The 18,646-nt window shown below is 42.7% G+C and overlaps 1 protein-coding gene across 1 annotated transcript in view; it reads left to right on the forward strand.

Annotated features, from left to right (window-relative positions):
* ppm1h (protein phosphatase, Mg2+/Mn2+ dependent, 1H) overlaps window positions 1–18,118 on the forward strand; it is a gene marked incomplete at its 3' end in the record, with an annotated part of 80,837 nt that extends 62,719 nt beyond the window's left edge. Inside the window, exons 8-11 of the mRNA XM_083762876.1 lie at window positions 4,359–4,422; window positions 11,440–11,547; window positions 15,223–15,374; window positions 17,935–18,118. Coding sequence (XP_083619002.1) covers window positions 4,359–4,422; window positions 11,440–11,547; window positions 15,223–15,374; window positions 17,935–18,118 — 508 coding nt within the window. The remainder of the gene's footprint in view (window positions 1–4,358; window positions 4,423–11,439; window positions 11,548–15,222; window positions 15,375–17,934) is intronic.
* Window positions 18,119–18,646: the final 528 nt, after the last annotated feature.

Raw genomic sequence — 18,646 nt, forward strand, 5'->3', positions numbered from 1 at the left:
TATAGACAGACTTCACCATGTCAGGATGGTGGGTTCAGTCATTACATTATAGACAGACTTCACCATGTCAGGATGGTGGGTTCAGTCATTTATATACATTTTATATATAGCGCGTTGATCACGGACAAAGCCCAAACCACACCAAAGGGTCGAGACGCAACAAATGCAACTCATTGAGTTCCATTGTTTATGGTTGACCTTAAAACATTGACCTTTTTTTCTATGATGTTATTGGCAATGATATAGTCAACGGCCCAGCGCGTTCACGTCTGGCCCATAAACAATCCCAGAATGCACCGTTTCCAACCCGGAAGAATGCCTCATGCGCTGAGTGAGCAACTCAATGCAAGTCTATCTATACTCTAAGGCTCAATCATTTAGTGATTTTGTGACTGACTGAATTAATTAGTATGACAACATTAAGGCTCAATCATTTAGTGATTTTGTGACTGACTGACTGAATTAATTAGTATGACAACATTAAGGCTCAATCATTTAGTGATTTTGTGACTGACTGAATTAATTAGTATGACAACATTGTAACTGCTGCATCTCCACAACACTAGTAGGTCACCTGACTTCACAAGACAAGTACACTCCCTGGACAATGGCCATTATTCTAATCAGTGGCGTTTCCAGGAATTACATTTGGGCAGGCAAGATGTGTTAATTGTCGCTGTCCTAATGTTTTCAAAGAGATATACCTTCCAGACAGTAGGATACAAAGAGATATACCTGCCAGACAGTAGGATACAAAGAGATATACCTGCCAGACAGTAGGATACAAAGAGATATACATGCCAGACAGTAGGCTACAAAGATATATACCTGCCAGACAGTAGGATACAAAGAGATATACCTGCCAGACAGTAGGATACAGAGATATACCTGCCAGACAGTATAGGATACAAAGAGATATACCTGCCAGACAGTAGGATACAGAGATATACCTGCCAGACAGTAGGATACAAAGAGATATACCTGCCAGACCGTAGGATACAAAGATATATACCTGCCAGACAGTAGGATACAAAGAGATATACCTGCCAGACAGTAGGATACAGAGATATACCTGCCAGACAGTATAGGATACAAAGAGATATACCTGCCAGACAGTAGGATACAGAGATATACCTGCCAGACCGTAGGATACAAAGAGATATACCTGCCAGACAGTAGGATACAAAGAGATATACCTGCCAGACAGTAGGATACAAAGGCTGAAATTTAAGGCATGCCTTTGTTAGTGTATGGATTTTGGCCAGGCAGAAATGTATTTGGTCGCCTTATTATAGATATGCCACTGATTCTAACGTTGCATAGACTCAGACCCAGTCCAGCTGAGTGCCAAGCAGGGAGGCATTGGGTTCCATTTTTGTAGTCTTTGGTATGATCCTCAGTGGCGTGCACAGTTAGACACTAGGGGGTGCTAGAGCACCACCTGCCCTTGCCCTCTGGACAGCATATTATTTTTGTACAGTGTACACTACAGTATGTGGACCATGATGACATTGATCAATTCTTGACAACAACAAAAAAAGCGTCTAATATATCATTTATGCCACCAAAACCTATAAATCTCACATTTTGGGTGGGAACCCCTTTTGGCGTTAGCATTATGTTATGCTTTAGCTATTGAAAAATAACAGATCTACAAGCTCATAGCGCGCCACCGAGTGGCGCGCTAGGAGCTTGTAGGTCTGCTATTTTTTGAAAAATCTAAGAACGACTGACATAGAAACATGGCTTTTTCAGAAATCTGTCAGGATGTAGAAGACATTTTTTAGAATCTGATCTCAGGTCAGAATGGGTTATGGCAACCGGCCGGTTCCACGCGCTGCACAAGGTGCCCTTGAGCACCGCCTGCCCCTCTACATGTCTGTGATCACTGATGATCCTGCCGGGGAAAGGGAACAGAACCCTCGACCTCTCTCCACTCTCAGGGCAGACACTGGTGGGATGAGGATACTGGACAGAAACCGCCTTGCAAGCAGACGCTATTCCTGTAGCATCAAAATCCCTTCCAGGTTCCAGTTCCCAAACTTCCCACACGCTGTGAGGCAGCCAGATCTCAGCCTGCATTGTGCTGCTTGGCTGGCTGCAAGCAGCGTTGCCAGATTTGGAGGCAGATACAAGCAACCTGCTGCGTTGTTTTTATTTTATTAACCCATTTTGGGGCGGGAACCCCTTTTGGTGTTGCATGTATACATTATGTTTTAATTTAGCGTTTGAAAAATAGCAGATCTACAAGCTCATAGCGCGCCACCGAGTGGCGCGATACGAGCTTGTAGGTCTGCTATTTTTTTTAAATCGTGAAAATATTTATTTCAGAAAACTGGAAGATTTAGAAGAATTCTTAAAGATTTTGAGGTCAGGCCTGAATGGGTTAACTTAGGCCTGTTTTAAATTAACATATAGGTTTTTTTTACTGCATTCTATTTTTCACAGATGTAATGCATTTTTTTTTATCATGCTTCTTTTTATTGATAATCTGTATGTATGTGCAATGGACACATTTCCTTTGGGATTAATAAAGTATATATATCTAATCTATCTATCTACCAGGACTACAATCCCAAAAGACGCAACTATAGATCACATGAGCACTTTAAAACTAGTATAGCCTATATATATACATCAGCTATTTGAAGTCTGATTGTGATGCAACACATTGTGAGCTTGTAGATCTGCTATTTTTCATAATAAAAATAATAATAATAAAATTGAATTTTTTTGAAACAACACAAATCTGGTACGGTAATACGATATTTTCAGATGGGGTTCTTGACATGAAAATGTCTGAGAACCACTGGTTTATTATAAAAACATGGAAGCAAGTCCCAAATAAGATACTGCATGCACTTTAGAAACAAGCGCCGCCAATTAACAAACCCACATGCAACCACCAAAATGTACAAGCCAAAATTTACAGAACAACAACAAAGCCCCACAAAGTCGCTTAGAATGAGCAGACGTGGCAACCCTGCTCTGCAGTGCAGTGCACAGCGATAGTCTTCTCTCTGCGCGCCGTTAAGAAAGTGCTGAGCGCGGCAGCACCGCGCCTTGGGCCAGCACCGCGCCTTGGGCCCGCGGTGGAGACATATGGGCTCTCTGAGTGGGTTCCAGAACCGTTCCGGTCCCTCCTAATCGGCTTTAGTTTATGCCATCATCGTCGGACACTGTGTACTAATAACGCCAGACCCTCAAGTTTAATAAGCAGGGAAAATAATTAACCCATTTTGGGGAGGGAACCCCTTTTGGTGTTTAGCCATTTGAAAAATCGTGAAAATGTGGCGCAAATCTTTGGATATACCTACATTGTCTCTCTCTCTGTCTCTAGGGCATATAAAACCATTGTCTCTCTCTCTGTTCATCTCTTTTTTTATATATATATTTTTTTTATCCCACGATTTTGTAACCCATTTTTCACCCCTGTGTCAATCATCTAATGTGATCCTGGGCTCTACACACCCTCCACCAACCTAGTCCCCATATATGGGGGACAAGGGGAGAGCAACGGACTTGAACTCATGCTTCCTTCATGCCTGAGTGTCCAAGTTGCTCCTTTACACCTGACAGGGGGGAGTTTCCCTGGTTGGACGTAGCGCGTGGAAGGAACACGTTATTCCAACCAGTTCCTTTCCCCTCCATCAGGCGCCCCGGCTGGCCAGGGGGAGACAGTTTAGTGACCAGGATTACTGCATGTTTTTTGTGAGGGTATACCTACCCTAGGGGACACGGGGAGAACATGCAAAGTCCACACAGAAAGGCCCTTTCGCCAACCCTGCCTTCGGGTATGGGCACTGATGACGCGGAGGAGGAAACACGCCGCCAGCGCCCACAGCGTCCCGAGCGGGAATCGAACCCAGGACCTTCTAGCTGTGAGGCGACGGCACTACCAACTGTGCCACCGTGCCCCCTCTCTGTTCATCTCTAGGGCATATAAAACCATTGTCTGTCTCTCCGTCTCTCTAGGGCGGTGGCTCAGCGGTAGAGTGCCTGGATGGTAACCACAAGGTTGCCAGTTCGAACCCGGGCTCCCCCAGAGTTAGTGTCGAAGTGTCCTTGAGCAAGACACTGAACCCCTAATTGCTCCCGATGTGCTAGTTGGTGCCTTGCATGGTTTCCGCTGCCATCGGTGTATGAATGTGTGTGTGAATGGGTGAATGTAATGCACAATCTCTGTAAAGCGCCTTGGATAAAGGCGCTATATAAATGCACCATTTACCATTTATATAAAACCATTCTCTCTCTCTGTCTCTAGGGCGTATAAAACCATTGTCTCTCTCTCTCTCTCTCTGTCTCTAGGGCGTATAAAACCATTGTCTCTCTCTCTCTCTCTCTCTCCGTCTCTATAGGGCGTATAAAACCATCGAGGACGATGACCTGAAGTTCCCTCTGATCTACGGCGAAGGGAAGAAGGTGAGAAAAGTTCCAGGTGTTGATCTGCTACTTTGTATTTTTTAAATATCCTGAAAAGTAACAGTTTTGGACATATGAGGTTTCCACCCGACAGAGACGCTCATTAACCCATTCTGACCTGAGATCAGATTCATACGAGGTTTCCGCCGGACACACACTGGTCCTGATGAACCCATTCTGACCCGAGATCAGATTCTAAAAATGTCAGTCGTTCTTCGTTTTTTTCCAAAAATAGCAGACCTACAAGCTCGTATCGCGCCACTCGGTGGCGCGATATGAGCTTGTAGATCTGCTATTTTTCAATAGGTAAAGCATAACATGATGCTGACACCAAAATGGGTGCCCGGTAAGAATGGGTTAATCAGCCACATAATGAAAGCAAAGGTCGCGCGGCTCAGGGCAACGGTTTTGGTGACATTTAGCGTCTCGTCCCAATGACACTATTTTCACAGGTCACAGAGGAGGTTTACTACCCCCTCTAGACCGCAGACGGAGACGAACACGGTCCATGTCCAAAGACTGATACTTTTCAGGAAATGGGGGGGAAAGGGGGGGGCGGGGGGGACAGACATTCGAAGTTTGACATGCAGAGACACGTGGAGATGTGAGATGTTTCCAACATCGCCACGTGGAAACCTCGTGTAGGACGTTCAGTTACAACAACTAAAAGGAAAAGAAGAAACACAAAGTGAGATCAGATTCATACGAGGTTTCCACTGGACACACACTGGTCTGATGAACCCATTCTGACCTGAGATCGGATTCTAAAAATGTCAGTCGTTCTTCGATTTTTCAAAAATAGCAGACCTACAAGCTCGTATCGCGCCACTCGGTGGCGCGATACGAGCTTGTAGGTCTGCTATTTTTCAATAGCTAAAGCATAACATGATGCCAACACCAAAATGGGTGCCCGGTCAGAATGGGTTAAAACATGGAGCGGTTTCTGCCTGACAGCAAACGAACAAAGCGCGTCTAGAAGAAGAAGAAGTAATCAATAGAATAAGAAAAAGACCGATTATAGGTGCAGCCAGTGCTGGAATAAATTTACCACAGATTGTTGGCCCTTATTGGCTGACAGCCATTTTTTTTTATCCATTCAAACCAGGAAAGCATCTGTGTCATTTGAGATTTTTTGCATTGGCTATAAAAAAAAAAAAAAAAAGGCAGACATACAAGCTCACAGGGCGTCACTTCGTGCCGCCCTGCGAGCTTGTACATCTGCTATTTGTTTGAACATAAAAAATAATAATAATCTTGAAGGCATTTGTAGAATGCCGTAGAAAAGAGAATAAAGGCTCATGCATACTCCAGTTGTAGGTGATACGTTATCACCTACACATCAACGCCGTCATATAACTCGCGGTGATGTCCTTAAAGGGACACTTTTTTGCAAACAAATATATGTTAATGACGTTTAGAAGCTTTAGAACACTTTCCTGGAGATCTTTATGTATGTAATATGTGGTTTTAGATATTTTAGATTGTAGCAGTGAGCCTGTTGTCTCTGATGTCATGGACACTGGGCTCACTTCCTTCCTGGACTACATGTCGTCTCAGTAAGACAGCTCTCCCCCTATCCACAAGGAGGAGCAGTGCACCAAAGAATTATGGGAATTGTAGTCCAGGAAGGTAGTGAGACCAGTGTCCATGACATCAGAGACAACAGGCTCACTGCTACAATCTAAAATATCTAAAACCACATATTACACACATAAAGACCCCCAGGAAAGTGATCTAAAGCTTCTAAACGTCATTAACATATATTTTTTTGCAAAAAGGGTGAAGTGTCCCTTTAAGCATTGACCCCGTCTCCCTCTGGTTTAGATGCAAAACGGCGGCGATAAGCTATCGCGTCCTACTAGAGTATGAATGCAGCTTCAGTCTGCTCTGCTCCACTGGGTCTTAGTTCATTATTATCGCGTCATACTAGAGTATGAATGCAGCTTCAGTCTGCTCTGCTCCACTGGGTCTTAGTTCATTATTATCGCGTCATACTAGAGTATGAATGCAGCTTCAGTCTGCTCTGCTCCACTGGGTCTTAGTTCATTAAAAAACTAACACTGGCATTTCACAACATTCACAGTAAGTCTGTGAAATGCTATTGTATGTGCACAAACCTACCCGTTTTAAATTTGTACGATTGGCCTCGGGGTCTTAACCCATTCTGACCTGAGATCAGATTCATAGCCTACGAGGTTTCCACTGGACACACATTGGTCTGATGAACCCATTCTGACCTGAGATCAGATTCATACGAGGTTTCCACTGGACACACACTGGTCCGATTAACCCATTCTGACCTGAGATCAGATTCTAAAAAAATTCAGTCGTTCTTCGATTTTTTTTAAATAGCAGACCTACAAGCTCGTATCGCGCCACTCGGTGGCGCGATATGAGCTTGTAGATCTGCTATTTTTCAATAGCTAAAGCATAACATGATGCCAGCACCAAAATGGGTTACCGGTCAGAATGAGTTAATGATGTGTTAAAAAGGCAGACGGAATCGGAAGCAAACTCATTCGGCGTGCAAATGAACCAAATGAGCGTGAGCCCTGCGATTTTCAGCATGCAACCAAGTGTAAAATGACTTGTACTGGATCTCTTGTCCACTAGAGACCCCCTCTCCTAACATCTAGTTTTTATCTGTTGACGAAATTGTCAATACATTTAGTCTTAGTCACCATAGCTTAGTTGTCTCCACCAGGCCGAAGGCATGGGGGGAGAGTATGTTTTGCACTCCGTCCGTCCGTCCGTCCGTCCGTCCGTCCGTCCGTCCGTGTGTCCGTCCGTCCGTGTGTCCGTCCGTCCGTGTGTGTGTGTGTGTGTGTGTGTGTGTCCGTGAGCAGCTAATCTCGGCCACCGTTAACCCGGTCGATGCCAAATTTTGCACACACACTCCCTGGATGCCAACGATGAACCTCTGCCCCAAACTTTCCAGAACGGCCTGTTATAGCGCCACCAGGAGGCCGCTTTGTGCAAAACAAGTTTTTGCACAGTACACCTACAGATTTTGTCCAAACATCACGATCAAATTGGTACACAGTCTCTCTAGAGCCATTCAACGAAACGGGTCTTTCAGATTTCTCAGACTCCATCCTGATTTACTTTTGTTGCCCTTTTATCCAACCACCAGATGAAGGCAAGCTGCAATGTCCTACATTCCTATCCTGGTGGAGACCTGTGCCCAGAAGGGCACTTTTTCTAGTTTTCATTTAGTTTCCATTTAGTTCTCCGTCAGTGAAAAAAGGTAGTCAGACCAACATTTTTCATCGTAGTTTTTAGTCGACAAAAAACAACACACATCTTGTTGGGAGATGTTGTGTATAACGGCTTGGTTTCACAGTGTCGTGACTCGTGAGCAATATCTTTCTCTTCCGTTAAATAATGGCCCCATTTGAGCTCCTGTTTCATGTGCCTGAAATGCTGCGTATTATATCCTCTCCTCTCCTCTGAGCCGTATATCCTGGCTCTTCGGGAATAATTGTCAAACCAGAGAGAATGTCCTCATGAATAATGCTCATTGGGTTATTATTTATATCCCTGATTTTCGTCTTCCAAAAACGGTACGGTACATTTAATAAGTCGTCGCTGTCGAGTGGAAACCTCATAAAATGATGGTACTAAAAAAACTGTTAATGTTCATGATTCAAAAAATAGCAAAAGTAGCAGATCTACATGCTCTTATCGAGGTAGACACTAAGGGGTGCTGGAGCACCCCCTGCCCTTTTCCCTCTGGACAAATGTGCCCTTTTGAGAGAAAAAAGGGCACATTGTACTGTACAGTGTACAGTACAGTGTACAGTATGTGGACCATGGTGACATTGATCAATTCTTGATAAAGAAAGCTTCCAATATATTATTTAAGCACCTAAATCTATAAATCTCACACTATTAACGCATTCTGAACGGGAACCCATTTTGGTGTTGCATCATGTTATGCTTTTAGCTATTGAAAAATAGCAGATCTACAAGCTCATACGCAGCTTGTAGGTCTGCTATTTTTGAAAAATCGAAGAACGACAGATAATATGCACTAAATAGTAGGCTACAAAAGTCATCAAACTATATACATTATTATAATTAAGTTGCTTTATTATCTAGAAGACAGTTTTCTGGTTTCACAGGACTGGTGTTGTTTTGTACAATATATCATAGAATGACCGCTTAGCCCACATACAAGACAGTGAAGACTTGTACACCATAAAAATAAAATAAAAGCTACAATTAAATTAACAATCATGTTTCAGCATTTACTCAAATCAGCAAGGAATGCACAAATCAAATACATTACAGCAGAGGAAACAATAAATTAGATTGAAACTCACATCCATAGCAAGTGGAAATATTTCAAACATGAATCTGTTAAACATAGCCTATAGTTTGCCTGCTATTTCACCATTTGACCCAAGTTACACTGATTTGTTGTTGGGGTGTGTGTATGTGTATGTGTGTGTGTGTGTGTGTGTGTGTGGGGGGGGGGGGGTCTATAGGCTATGGCTATTGAGATGCAATTCAGTCAGACTAATGGAAAATAAAGTAGAGATTTACATAGCTGTGTGTTTGGGACAGTATAGTCTATAATGTGTGAAATGATGAGGGCTCATTTGCAATTGCTTGGTAGACTTGGTAGTTACTTAGTACTTAGTACTAGAACTTAAAATGAGATGATCAATTGAGATGTAAATCAGTCAGTAAGTACTAGAACTTAGAACGACAGGTCACTGTTATAGTCCTATTGCAGTACCATTCATTACAATAATGTCCTCAATATGCATACTGCTCCACAACCTGTTCATGTTTTGCATTTCAAATACTGGACAGGGCGTGACCTTAACTATCGGAACAAGCTGTTTTGTAAGACTTTGTCAGCGCATAGTTGTTTATCTATTGTTGCCTTCTAAAGGGTATTTCATGTGATTGACTGTAATTACCACACAGTACAAAAAAGTAAATAACAAACAAACAAAATAAAAACTGAAAACACCTCTGACTTGTTTGCCTTTATTTGTGACTGCACAACCATTATTTATGCTAAGTTTACTTGCAATGTCAAAATTAAAGGAAATAGACTTAACACAGGTATGTTTCACATTAAGATCATAGTAACAAAGTCTGTTGACCCAGAATATAGAATAATGAAGTGAAAAACGTCACGAGTTTGGGTTCTTTACACTATCTATATCCAATACTTATAATATATGGACATTATATGTACATAGTATTAAAAGCATAAATGTATGTAGCCTACTGTATCAGTACAGTGCAGAATTGTTACTGAAGCAGAGACATATTCCTTCAGTCACAACAGAACCAAGTAGAAACCGCTCTGATGAAAATGGTAAATGGTGCATTTATATAGCGCCTTTATCCAAGGCGCTTTACAGAGATTGTGCATTACATTCACCCATTCATACACAGATGGCAGCGGAAACCATGCAAGGCACCAACTAGCACATCGGGAGCAATTAGGGGTTCAGTGTCTTGCTCAAGGACACTTCGACAGTAACTCTGGGGGAGCCCGGGTTCGAACTGGAACCTTACGGTTCCCATCCAGGCACTCTACCCCTGAGCCACAGCCGCCCCCCAGAAACAAATGATCCTTATACTGCATGTGATCTTCATTTATCTTACAAAATGTTATATTATTATAAATGACAAAGTTTACTATTGAATCTAGTTTATGTTAGGCTACTCGCTAAATGTGTGAACACACAGCACTCCTACAAACCACAGATTAAACAACAACTGAACATTTAACAGAGATAAATAACTCACAAGTAAAAACAATGAGTCTACCAGTTATGTGTATTCTAAGACACAAACTGCCACCCACCCCTGCACTAAATAGTAGGCTACACAAGTCATCAAACTATATACATTATTATAATTAAGTTGCTTTATTATCTAGAAGACAGTTTTCTGGTTTCACAGGACTGGTGTTGTTTTGTACAATATATCATAGAATGACAGCTTAGCCCACATACAAGACAGTGAAGACTTGTACACCATAAAAATAAAATAAAAGCTACAATTAAATTAGCAATCATGTTTCAGCATTTACTCAAATCAGCAAGGAATGCACAAGTCCAATACTTTACAGCAGAGGAAACAAGAAATTAGATTGAAAATCACATTCATAGCAAGTGGAAATATTTCAAACATGAATCCGTTAAACGTATATTTTGCCTGCTATTTCACCATTTGATCCAAGTTACACTGATTTGTTGTTGGGGTGTGTGTATGTGTGTGTGTGTGGGGGTCTATATGGCTATTGAGATGCAATTCAGTCAGACTAATGGAAAATAAAGTAGAGATTTACATAGCTGTGTGTTTGGGACAGTAGTCTATAATGTGTGAAATGATGAGGGCTCATTTGCAATTGCTTGGTAGTTTTACTTTTGAGATGTAATTATTGAGTCACTAACTTAGTACTATAACTTAAAATGATATGGTTTGTGATCAATTGAGATGTAAATCAGTCAGTAAGTACTAGAACTTAGAACGACAGGTCACTGTTATAGTCCTATTGCAGTACCATTCATTACAATAATGTCCTCAATATGCATACTGCTCCACAACCTGTTCATGTTTTGCATTTCAAATACTGGACAGGAACAGAAACTATCGGAACAAGCTGTTTTGTAAGACTTTGTCAGCGCATAGTTGTTTATCTATTGTTGCCTTCTAAAGGGTATTTCATGTGATTGACTGGAATTACCACACAGTACAAAAAGTAAATAACAAACAAAAGAAAAACAGAAAACACCTCTGACTTGTTTGCCTTTATTTGTGACTGCACAACCATTATTTATGCTAAGTTTACTTGCAATTAATCAAGACATTCATCAAAAAATAAATCATGCAACACTTTTATGTATAGATGTATATTTATCTGCATTATATATTTTTTAGAATCTGATCTCAGGTCAGAATGGGTTAATATGAACTGTCTCACCTGTGCTGCTCTGTGATAGGCTCGTTAATATGACCTGTCTCACCTGTGCTGCTCTGTGATAGGCTCGTGTGCTGGCCACCATCGGAGTCACCAGAGGATTGGGAGACCAGGAGCTCAAAGTGCACGACTCTAACATCTACATCAAGCCTTTCCTCTCCTGCTGTCCTGAGGTACTTCTACGTGTGTGTGTGTGTGTGTGTGTGTGTGTGTGTGTGTGTGTGTGTGTGTGTGTGTGTGTGTGTGTGTGTTAAGGCTGCAACGATTCATCGATTCATCGTAATCGAATCGATTATTCAATTAGTTGTCAACTAATTTGGTAATCAATTAATCGAATCGGCAACTAATCACTAGTTTTTTGCAATTTATCATAGGTGATTTCCCACTTAACCATAGTTTTTAACCATAGTTTTCCAGTGTTAAGTGTAACTAATTAAAGAGGAGTGATCCATCTCTCTTCCCTTATAATCTGGTTATAGTTGCACAGTAGCGACTGCAAAGCAAAATATGACACATAACGATTACAGTATCAAGTACAATGTACCTATGTATTTGAGTTCAGAAGAGTACTGTTCCTTCTAGACTGACACATGTGTAGCTATTCTTTAATCAAATGTATGCAGTCAGAATAAGCCTAAAGACACCATGAGTTGTTTTAATTAATTTTAGTCTTTTATTTGAATAGCAACCTAATCAGCAGCTAATCAAATGACATTTTTAATTAATTATATTTTCTGTTAGTTAGAACATAGCTAAATTAGTGTCATAATCCGATTAATCGATGAATCGTTTAAATAATCGGCAGATGAATCGATTATGAAAATAATCGTTAGTTGCAGCCCTAGTGTGTGTGTGTGTGTGTGTGTGTGTGTGTGTGTGTGTGTGTGTGTGTGTGTGTGTGTGTGTGTGTGTGTGTGTGTGTGCGTTTGTGCGTGCGTGCGTGCGTCCGTCTGACCACGCGGCAGCCGTTATGTTTCACAGCATGTTTATTTAAAAAAGGGAACATATTCCCTGCGTTTGGCGAAGACGCAGTGGAGCCCCAGCGTTAAGCGTCGTGCAAGATGGGGCCCATATGTGACCAGATTTGACTGAGGGACTGCCACTGGATTTCAGTCATATGAAAGCATGGAATCATAGCTTCAAATTGACACATTGGTTGTTCAGTTTGACCCACCAGTTTTGGAGATATGGCTTATATAGAGTAAATGTCTTGCAAAGAGAAACAGCGAGTTGAGAAAACAGGCTTGAAAAAGGTTCTCTTCTGTGGACTCTTAACATTACACCTATAGCTACATGTTTAAGCATTTATTTAATATTTGCATGTCGATTTCAGCTCTGGACATTTATTTGAGACATGCTCTAGTATGTGAAGAATCTGCCTGTGCTGTTAATTTAAACAAGAAAAACGGCTTTTCTGGTGAAAAGCTGGAATTTGCGTGATGGCAGTCTCTCAGTCAAGTCTGGTCACATACAGTGGCTGGACCTCAACCTCTTCCCCAAGTTGTTACTTGAGAAGCACGGCTGCAGTACATTAACATTCTGCACCAAGAAGCATCCTATACCTCTCTTTCCCCCCTGCCTGCCGTCTTGTGATACCGGCACTTATAATGCATTATTCCCTTGATCTTTAATTCATCCAGTCCCGAGTTCACTCACGGTTTAACTTTACTTATACTTTGAGGTTTCTCTCAACTTTTACCCCCTTGGCTCCTTCGATCACAGAGCCAGTTTTTCCAGGACAGATGCTATGAGAACACCCACAAGCTATAATTTACATTTTGGAATGAGGCATTACCCCTACAGGTGAAGGAGTTCAAGTATCTCGGGGTCTTGTTCACGAGTGAAGGGAGGACGGAGAAGGAGATCAGCCGGAGAATCGGAGCGGCAGGGGGCGGTATTGCAGTCGCTGTACCGCTCACTGTTGTGACGAAAAGAGAGTTGAGCCAGAAGGCAAAGCTCTCCGTCTACCGAGCAATCTTCGTTCCTACTCTCACCTATGGTCATGAAGTGTTCCTACTCTCACCTATGGTCATGAAGTGTTCCTACTCTCACCTATGGTCATGAAGTGTTCCTACACTCACCTATGGTCATGAAGTGTTCCTACTCTCACCTATGGTCATGAAGTGTTCCTACTCTCACCTATGGTCATGAAGTGTTCCTACTCTCACCTATGGTCATGAAGTGTTCCTACTCTCACCTATGGTCATGAAGTGTTCCTACTCTCACCTATGGTCATGAAGTGTTCCTACTCTCACCTATGGTCATGAAGTGTTCCTACTCTCACCTATGGTCATGAAGTGTTCCTACTCTCACCTATGGTCATGAAGTGTTCCTACTCTCACCTATGGTCATGAAGTGTTCCTACTCTCACCTATGGTCATGAAGTGTTCCTACACTCACCTATGGTCATGAAGTGTTCCTACTCTCACCTATGGTCATGAAGTGTTCCTACTCTCACCTATGGTCATGAAGTGTTCCTACTCTCACCTATGGTCATGAAGTGTTCCTACTCTCACCTATGGTCATGAAGTGTTCCTACTCTCACCTATGGTCATGAAGTGTTCCTACTCTCACCTATGGTCATGAAGTGTTCCTACTCTCACCTATATGGTCATGAAGTGTTCCTACTCTCACCTATATGGTCATGAAGTGTTCCTACTCTCACCTATGGTCATGAAGTGTTCCTACTCTCACCTATGGTCATGAAGTGTTCCTACTCTCACCTATGGTCATGAAGTGTTCCTACTCTCACCTATATGGTCATGAAGTGTTCCTACTCTCACCTATATGGTCATGAAGTGTTCCTACTCTCACCTATGGTCATGAAGTGTTCCTACTCTCACCTATGGTCATGAAGTGTTCCTACTATCACCTATGGTCATGAAGTGTTCCTACTCTCACCTATGGTCATGAAGTGTTCCTACTCTCACCTATGGTCATGAAGTGTTCCTACTCTCACCTATGGTCATGAAGTGTTCCTACTCTCACCTATGGTCATGAAGTGTTCCTACTCTCACCTATATGGTCATGAAGTGTTCCTACTCTCACCTATGGTCATGAAGTGTTCCTACTCTCACCTATGGTCATGAAGTGTTCCTACTCTCACCTATGGTCATGAAGTGTTCCTACTCTCACCTATGGTCATGAAGTGTTCCTACTCTCACCTATATGGTCATGAAGTGTTCCTACTCTCACCTATGGTCATGAAGTGTTCCTACTCACCTATGGTCATGAAGTGTTCCTACTCTCACCTATGGTCATGAAGTGTTCCTACTCTCACCTATATGGTCATGAAGTGTTCCTACTCTCACCTATGGTCATGAAGTGTTCCTACTCTCACCTATGGTCATGAAGTGTGGGTCATGAACGAAAGAATAAGGTCGCGAATACAAGCGGCCAAAATGAGTTTTCTTCGACGGGTGGCTGGCATCTCCCTTAGAGATAGGGTGAGAAGTTCAGTCACACAAGAGAGACTCGGGAGTAGAACCGCTGCTCCTTCGCCTGGAAAGGAGCCAGCTGAGGTGGTTCGGGCATCTGGTTAGGAGGATGCCTCTCGGGCGCCTCCCTAGGGAGGTCCTTGAGGCACGTCCCACTGGGAGGAGACCCCGGGAACGTCTCGGGATCCCCCAGGAGGAAGTCACTAATGTTGCTCTGGAGAGGGAAGTCTGGAGCTCTCTGGTGGAGTTGTTGCCCCCGCGACCCGACTACGGATAAGCGGTTGAAGATGGATGGATGGATGAAATCTAAGCTTGCGGATTGTCGAGCGGAAGGAAAATATCTCGTAACATTTTATTTTAACCAAAACATTTTAGTAATGGTTGTCCCGTCCTCCTCCTGTCCTCCTCCAGGTCAAAGTGTACTCGCTGTCGCAGTGCGAGCACGGGGCCGACGACGTCCTGGTGCTGGGGACAGACGGCCTGTGGGACGTCCTCTCCAACCAGGAAGTGTCGGAAGCCGTCACAGGTTTCCTGGGCAACTGTGACCCCGACGACCAGCACAGGTATGTTGGACGGACCGCGACGTTATATATCTGCTATTTTCTTTAATTTGAATCCTGAGAATCAAATCAAATCATACTGTATTTAAATAGAGCACATTTACAAAGACCAGAAGGTCAACCAAAGTGCTGTACACGATCACAAAACAGGCATACAATCAACACAAGTATCATAGTAAAAACAACATCGAAGCAACACAAGTTAATTAGCAAGACAGGTTAATATAATTAGGTCAAACAACATCGAAAGCCAGGGAGAAGAGATGTGTTTTAAGCAAAGACTTAAAAGCCTCTCTTAACCCATTCTGACCGGGCACCCATTTTGGTGTCAGCATCATGTTATGCTTTAGCTATTTAAAAATAGCAGATCTACAAGCTCATATCGCGCCACCGAGTGGCGCGATACGAGCTTGTAGGTCTGCTATTTTTGAAAAATCGAAGAACGACTGACATTTTTTAGAATCTGATCTCAGGTCAGAATGGGTTCATCAGACCAGTGTGTCCCCGGCGGAAACCTCGTATGAATCTGATCTCAGGTCAGAATGGTACGGGCAGACAGTTCCAGAGTTTGGGGCCGGCCGCTGGACCTGTAATTAGAATTGGGCAACTGTGAGAAGTCACACTTTGGGCCATATGAGGTTTACTTTCCAGCCGACAAGAGACGATATATAATTATACGGAGGACAGATAGTTTCAAAAGGATTATTGGTGTGTGTGTAGCTGTAGAACGTCTCTGTAGCCTACAGGACCAGCTGGCTTTAGCCATTCACAATAGTCTATTTATTCTCTGTTTAATAAAAATCACACCCGTGTGAAGTGAGGGGCGCTAATATATTAAAGTCTAACTCATGTCGATTAGGTGGTGTAATGGTGATGTAAAACAAACCAAACATTAAATTCTCTTTATTGTTAATGGCATCTAATGTTTGTGTTTAGGGACAAGATGACGTAAAATTCCCCTTCATTGTCAATGGCGTTTTTAAAACAAACATTGAACTACAGGGGCGGCGGTGGCTCAGTGGGTAGAGTGCCTGGATGGTAACCGTAAGGTTGCCAGTTCGAACCCTGTGGGCTCCCCCCAGAGTTACTGTCGAAGTGTCCTTGAGCAAGACACTGAACCCCTAATTGCTCCCGATGTGCTAGTTGGTGCCTTGCATGGTTTCCGCTGCCATCGGTATATGAATGTGTGTGTGAATGTAATGCACGATCTCTGTAAAGCGCCTTGGATAAAGGCGCTATATAAATGCACCATTTATTTACCATTTAACTAAAAACAAACATTAAACCTCGCGCCCCCCGAAAATAATTTTGATGTGGTCTCCGACATCCACTGAAGTTAGAACGATTTCTTTAAATGATAGAATTTATATGCATGCCAAAAATAGCCGAACCACAAGTTGACAACTCGCTAAATTAGGCTTAACTCAGCCAGCCAGACGAGTTGAACTTTTATTCACCCTGTCTCACATTGTGGAGAGGATAAAGTGCTGCTATCTTGCGGCAATTATGATAATTATGATAATAACAAAAAAAATGTTTCTCTGATGTCAATGTGCCAGGGACGATAACAGCCAGCTCTAGAGGCTTCATTTGTGTCCTCAAAAAAACCTTCTCCGAAGGTTTTTAGCACCAAACTCTAATGAGTGTGTACTGTGTAGACTGCTTTACGATTATTCAAATACTAGTATGGATGCGTTCAACATTTAAAAGTTGTTGTTGCTGGATGCAATACAATTAACCCATTTTGGGGCGGGAACCCCTTTTGGTGTTAGCATTATGTTATGCTTTAGCTATTGAAAAATTGCAGACCTACAAGCTACTATTTTTGAAAAATCGTGAACATATTTATTTCAGAAAACTGGAGGAGATTTGTTTTATTTTATTTTGAGGTCAGGCATAAAGGGTTTAATGGGGTCATCGTAACACGTATTGACAATATCTGCATTATAAATGCAATCGAACCAATATTTTTGTTTACAATATTTGTTGAAATGTGGTTTATGTGAAGATTCACACAGAAACGTGCCTGGGGAGGATGAGCCAAATAGACCCTAATGGGTCTGGAACTCTGAGAGTTAAATTAACTTTGAAAAGATTCTATTATGGGGTTCCCTGGCACATCTTTTCAAATGGGGGTCCGTGGGCTAATTATTAGTATACATTTTGGGGGTCCTTGATGTGAAAGACTTTGGGAACCACTGCTATATAATATGGTACTAATATCCATAATTATTAGTCTGGGGCGGCTGTGGCTCAGGAGGTTAGAGCAGGTCGTCCCATGATCCGTGGGTCGGAGGTTCGAATCCCGGCTCCTCCTCCTGTCTAAGTGTCCTTGGGCAATAAGACACTGAACCCTACACTGCCTCCAATGAGTCGGTCGGTGTGAGCTCGCCACCGTCTGTGTGAATGTGGGAAGTGAGGAACGCTGGCGTCGACTGTTCGCCTTCAATTCACCTCGCAATGTATGAATGAATGAATGAATGAACCATTGTAAAGCGCTTTGAGCATAAAAATGCACTTCATTATTAATCCCTCCTTTGTTTTGTGACCTCATAAATAAAAGGTACACCATGGCGGCCCAGGACCTGGTGATGAGAGCGCGCGGCGTGCTGAAGGACCGAGGCTGGAGGATATCCGACGACAGGCTGGGCTCCGGAGACGACATATCGGTCTACATCATCCCCCTGATGTACGGGAACACACACAAGACCGTCCTAGACCTAGACCCGACGATGTTCGGGACCTAGACCTAAACCGTCCCCCTGAAGTATGGGAACACACACGAGACCTAAGACCACCCATCCGCCATCCACCGTCACCACCCCGTCCCCCCGCCCTCCAAAACTGAGGACCACTACTGTCTCTCTACAGTGCGTCAGCAAAAAGCCCCCCCAAAATAAATTGGACCTTTAACCCATTCTGACCTGAGATCAGATTCTAAAAATGTCTTCTATACATCCTGACAGTTTTCTGAAAAAGCTATGTTTCTATGTCAGTGGTTCTTCGATTTTTCCAAAAAATAGCAGACCTACAAGCTCATAGCGCGCCACTCGGTGGCGCGCTATGAGCTTGTAGATCTGCTATTTTTCAATAGCTAAAGCATAGCATGATGCTAACACCAAAAGGGTCTGTAACCCAGAGAGTGTACAAATGGAACAATGAACCATTTGGTTCCATTTGTACCACACTCTCTGTAGTTAAATTAACTACTTTGAGGGATTCTATACGGTGTAAGATTCAGGGGGCACCGCGGGAGATGAGACATTGTATCAAAT

Source organism: Protomyctophum parallelum (assembly GCF_964188405.1).
Source record: "Protomyctophum parallelum genome assembly, chromosome: 4".
Taxonomy (NCBI): Eukaryota; Metazoa; Chordata; class Actinopteri; order Myctophiformes; family Myctophidae; genus Protomyctophum; species Protomyctophum parallelum.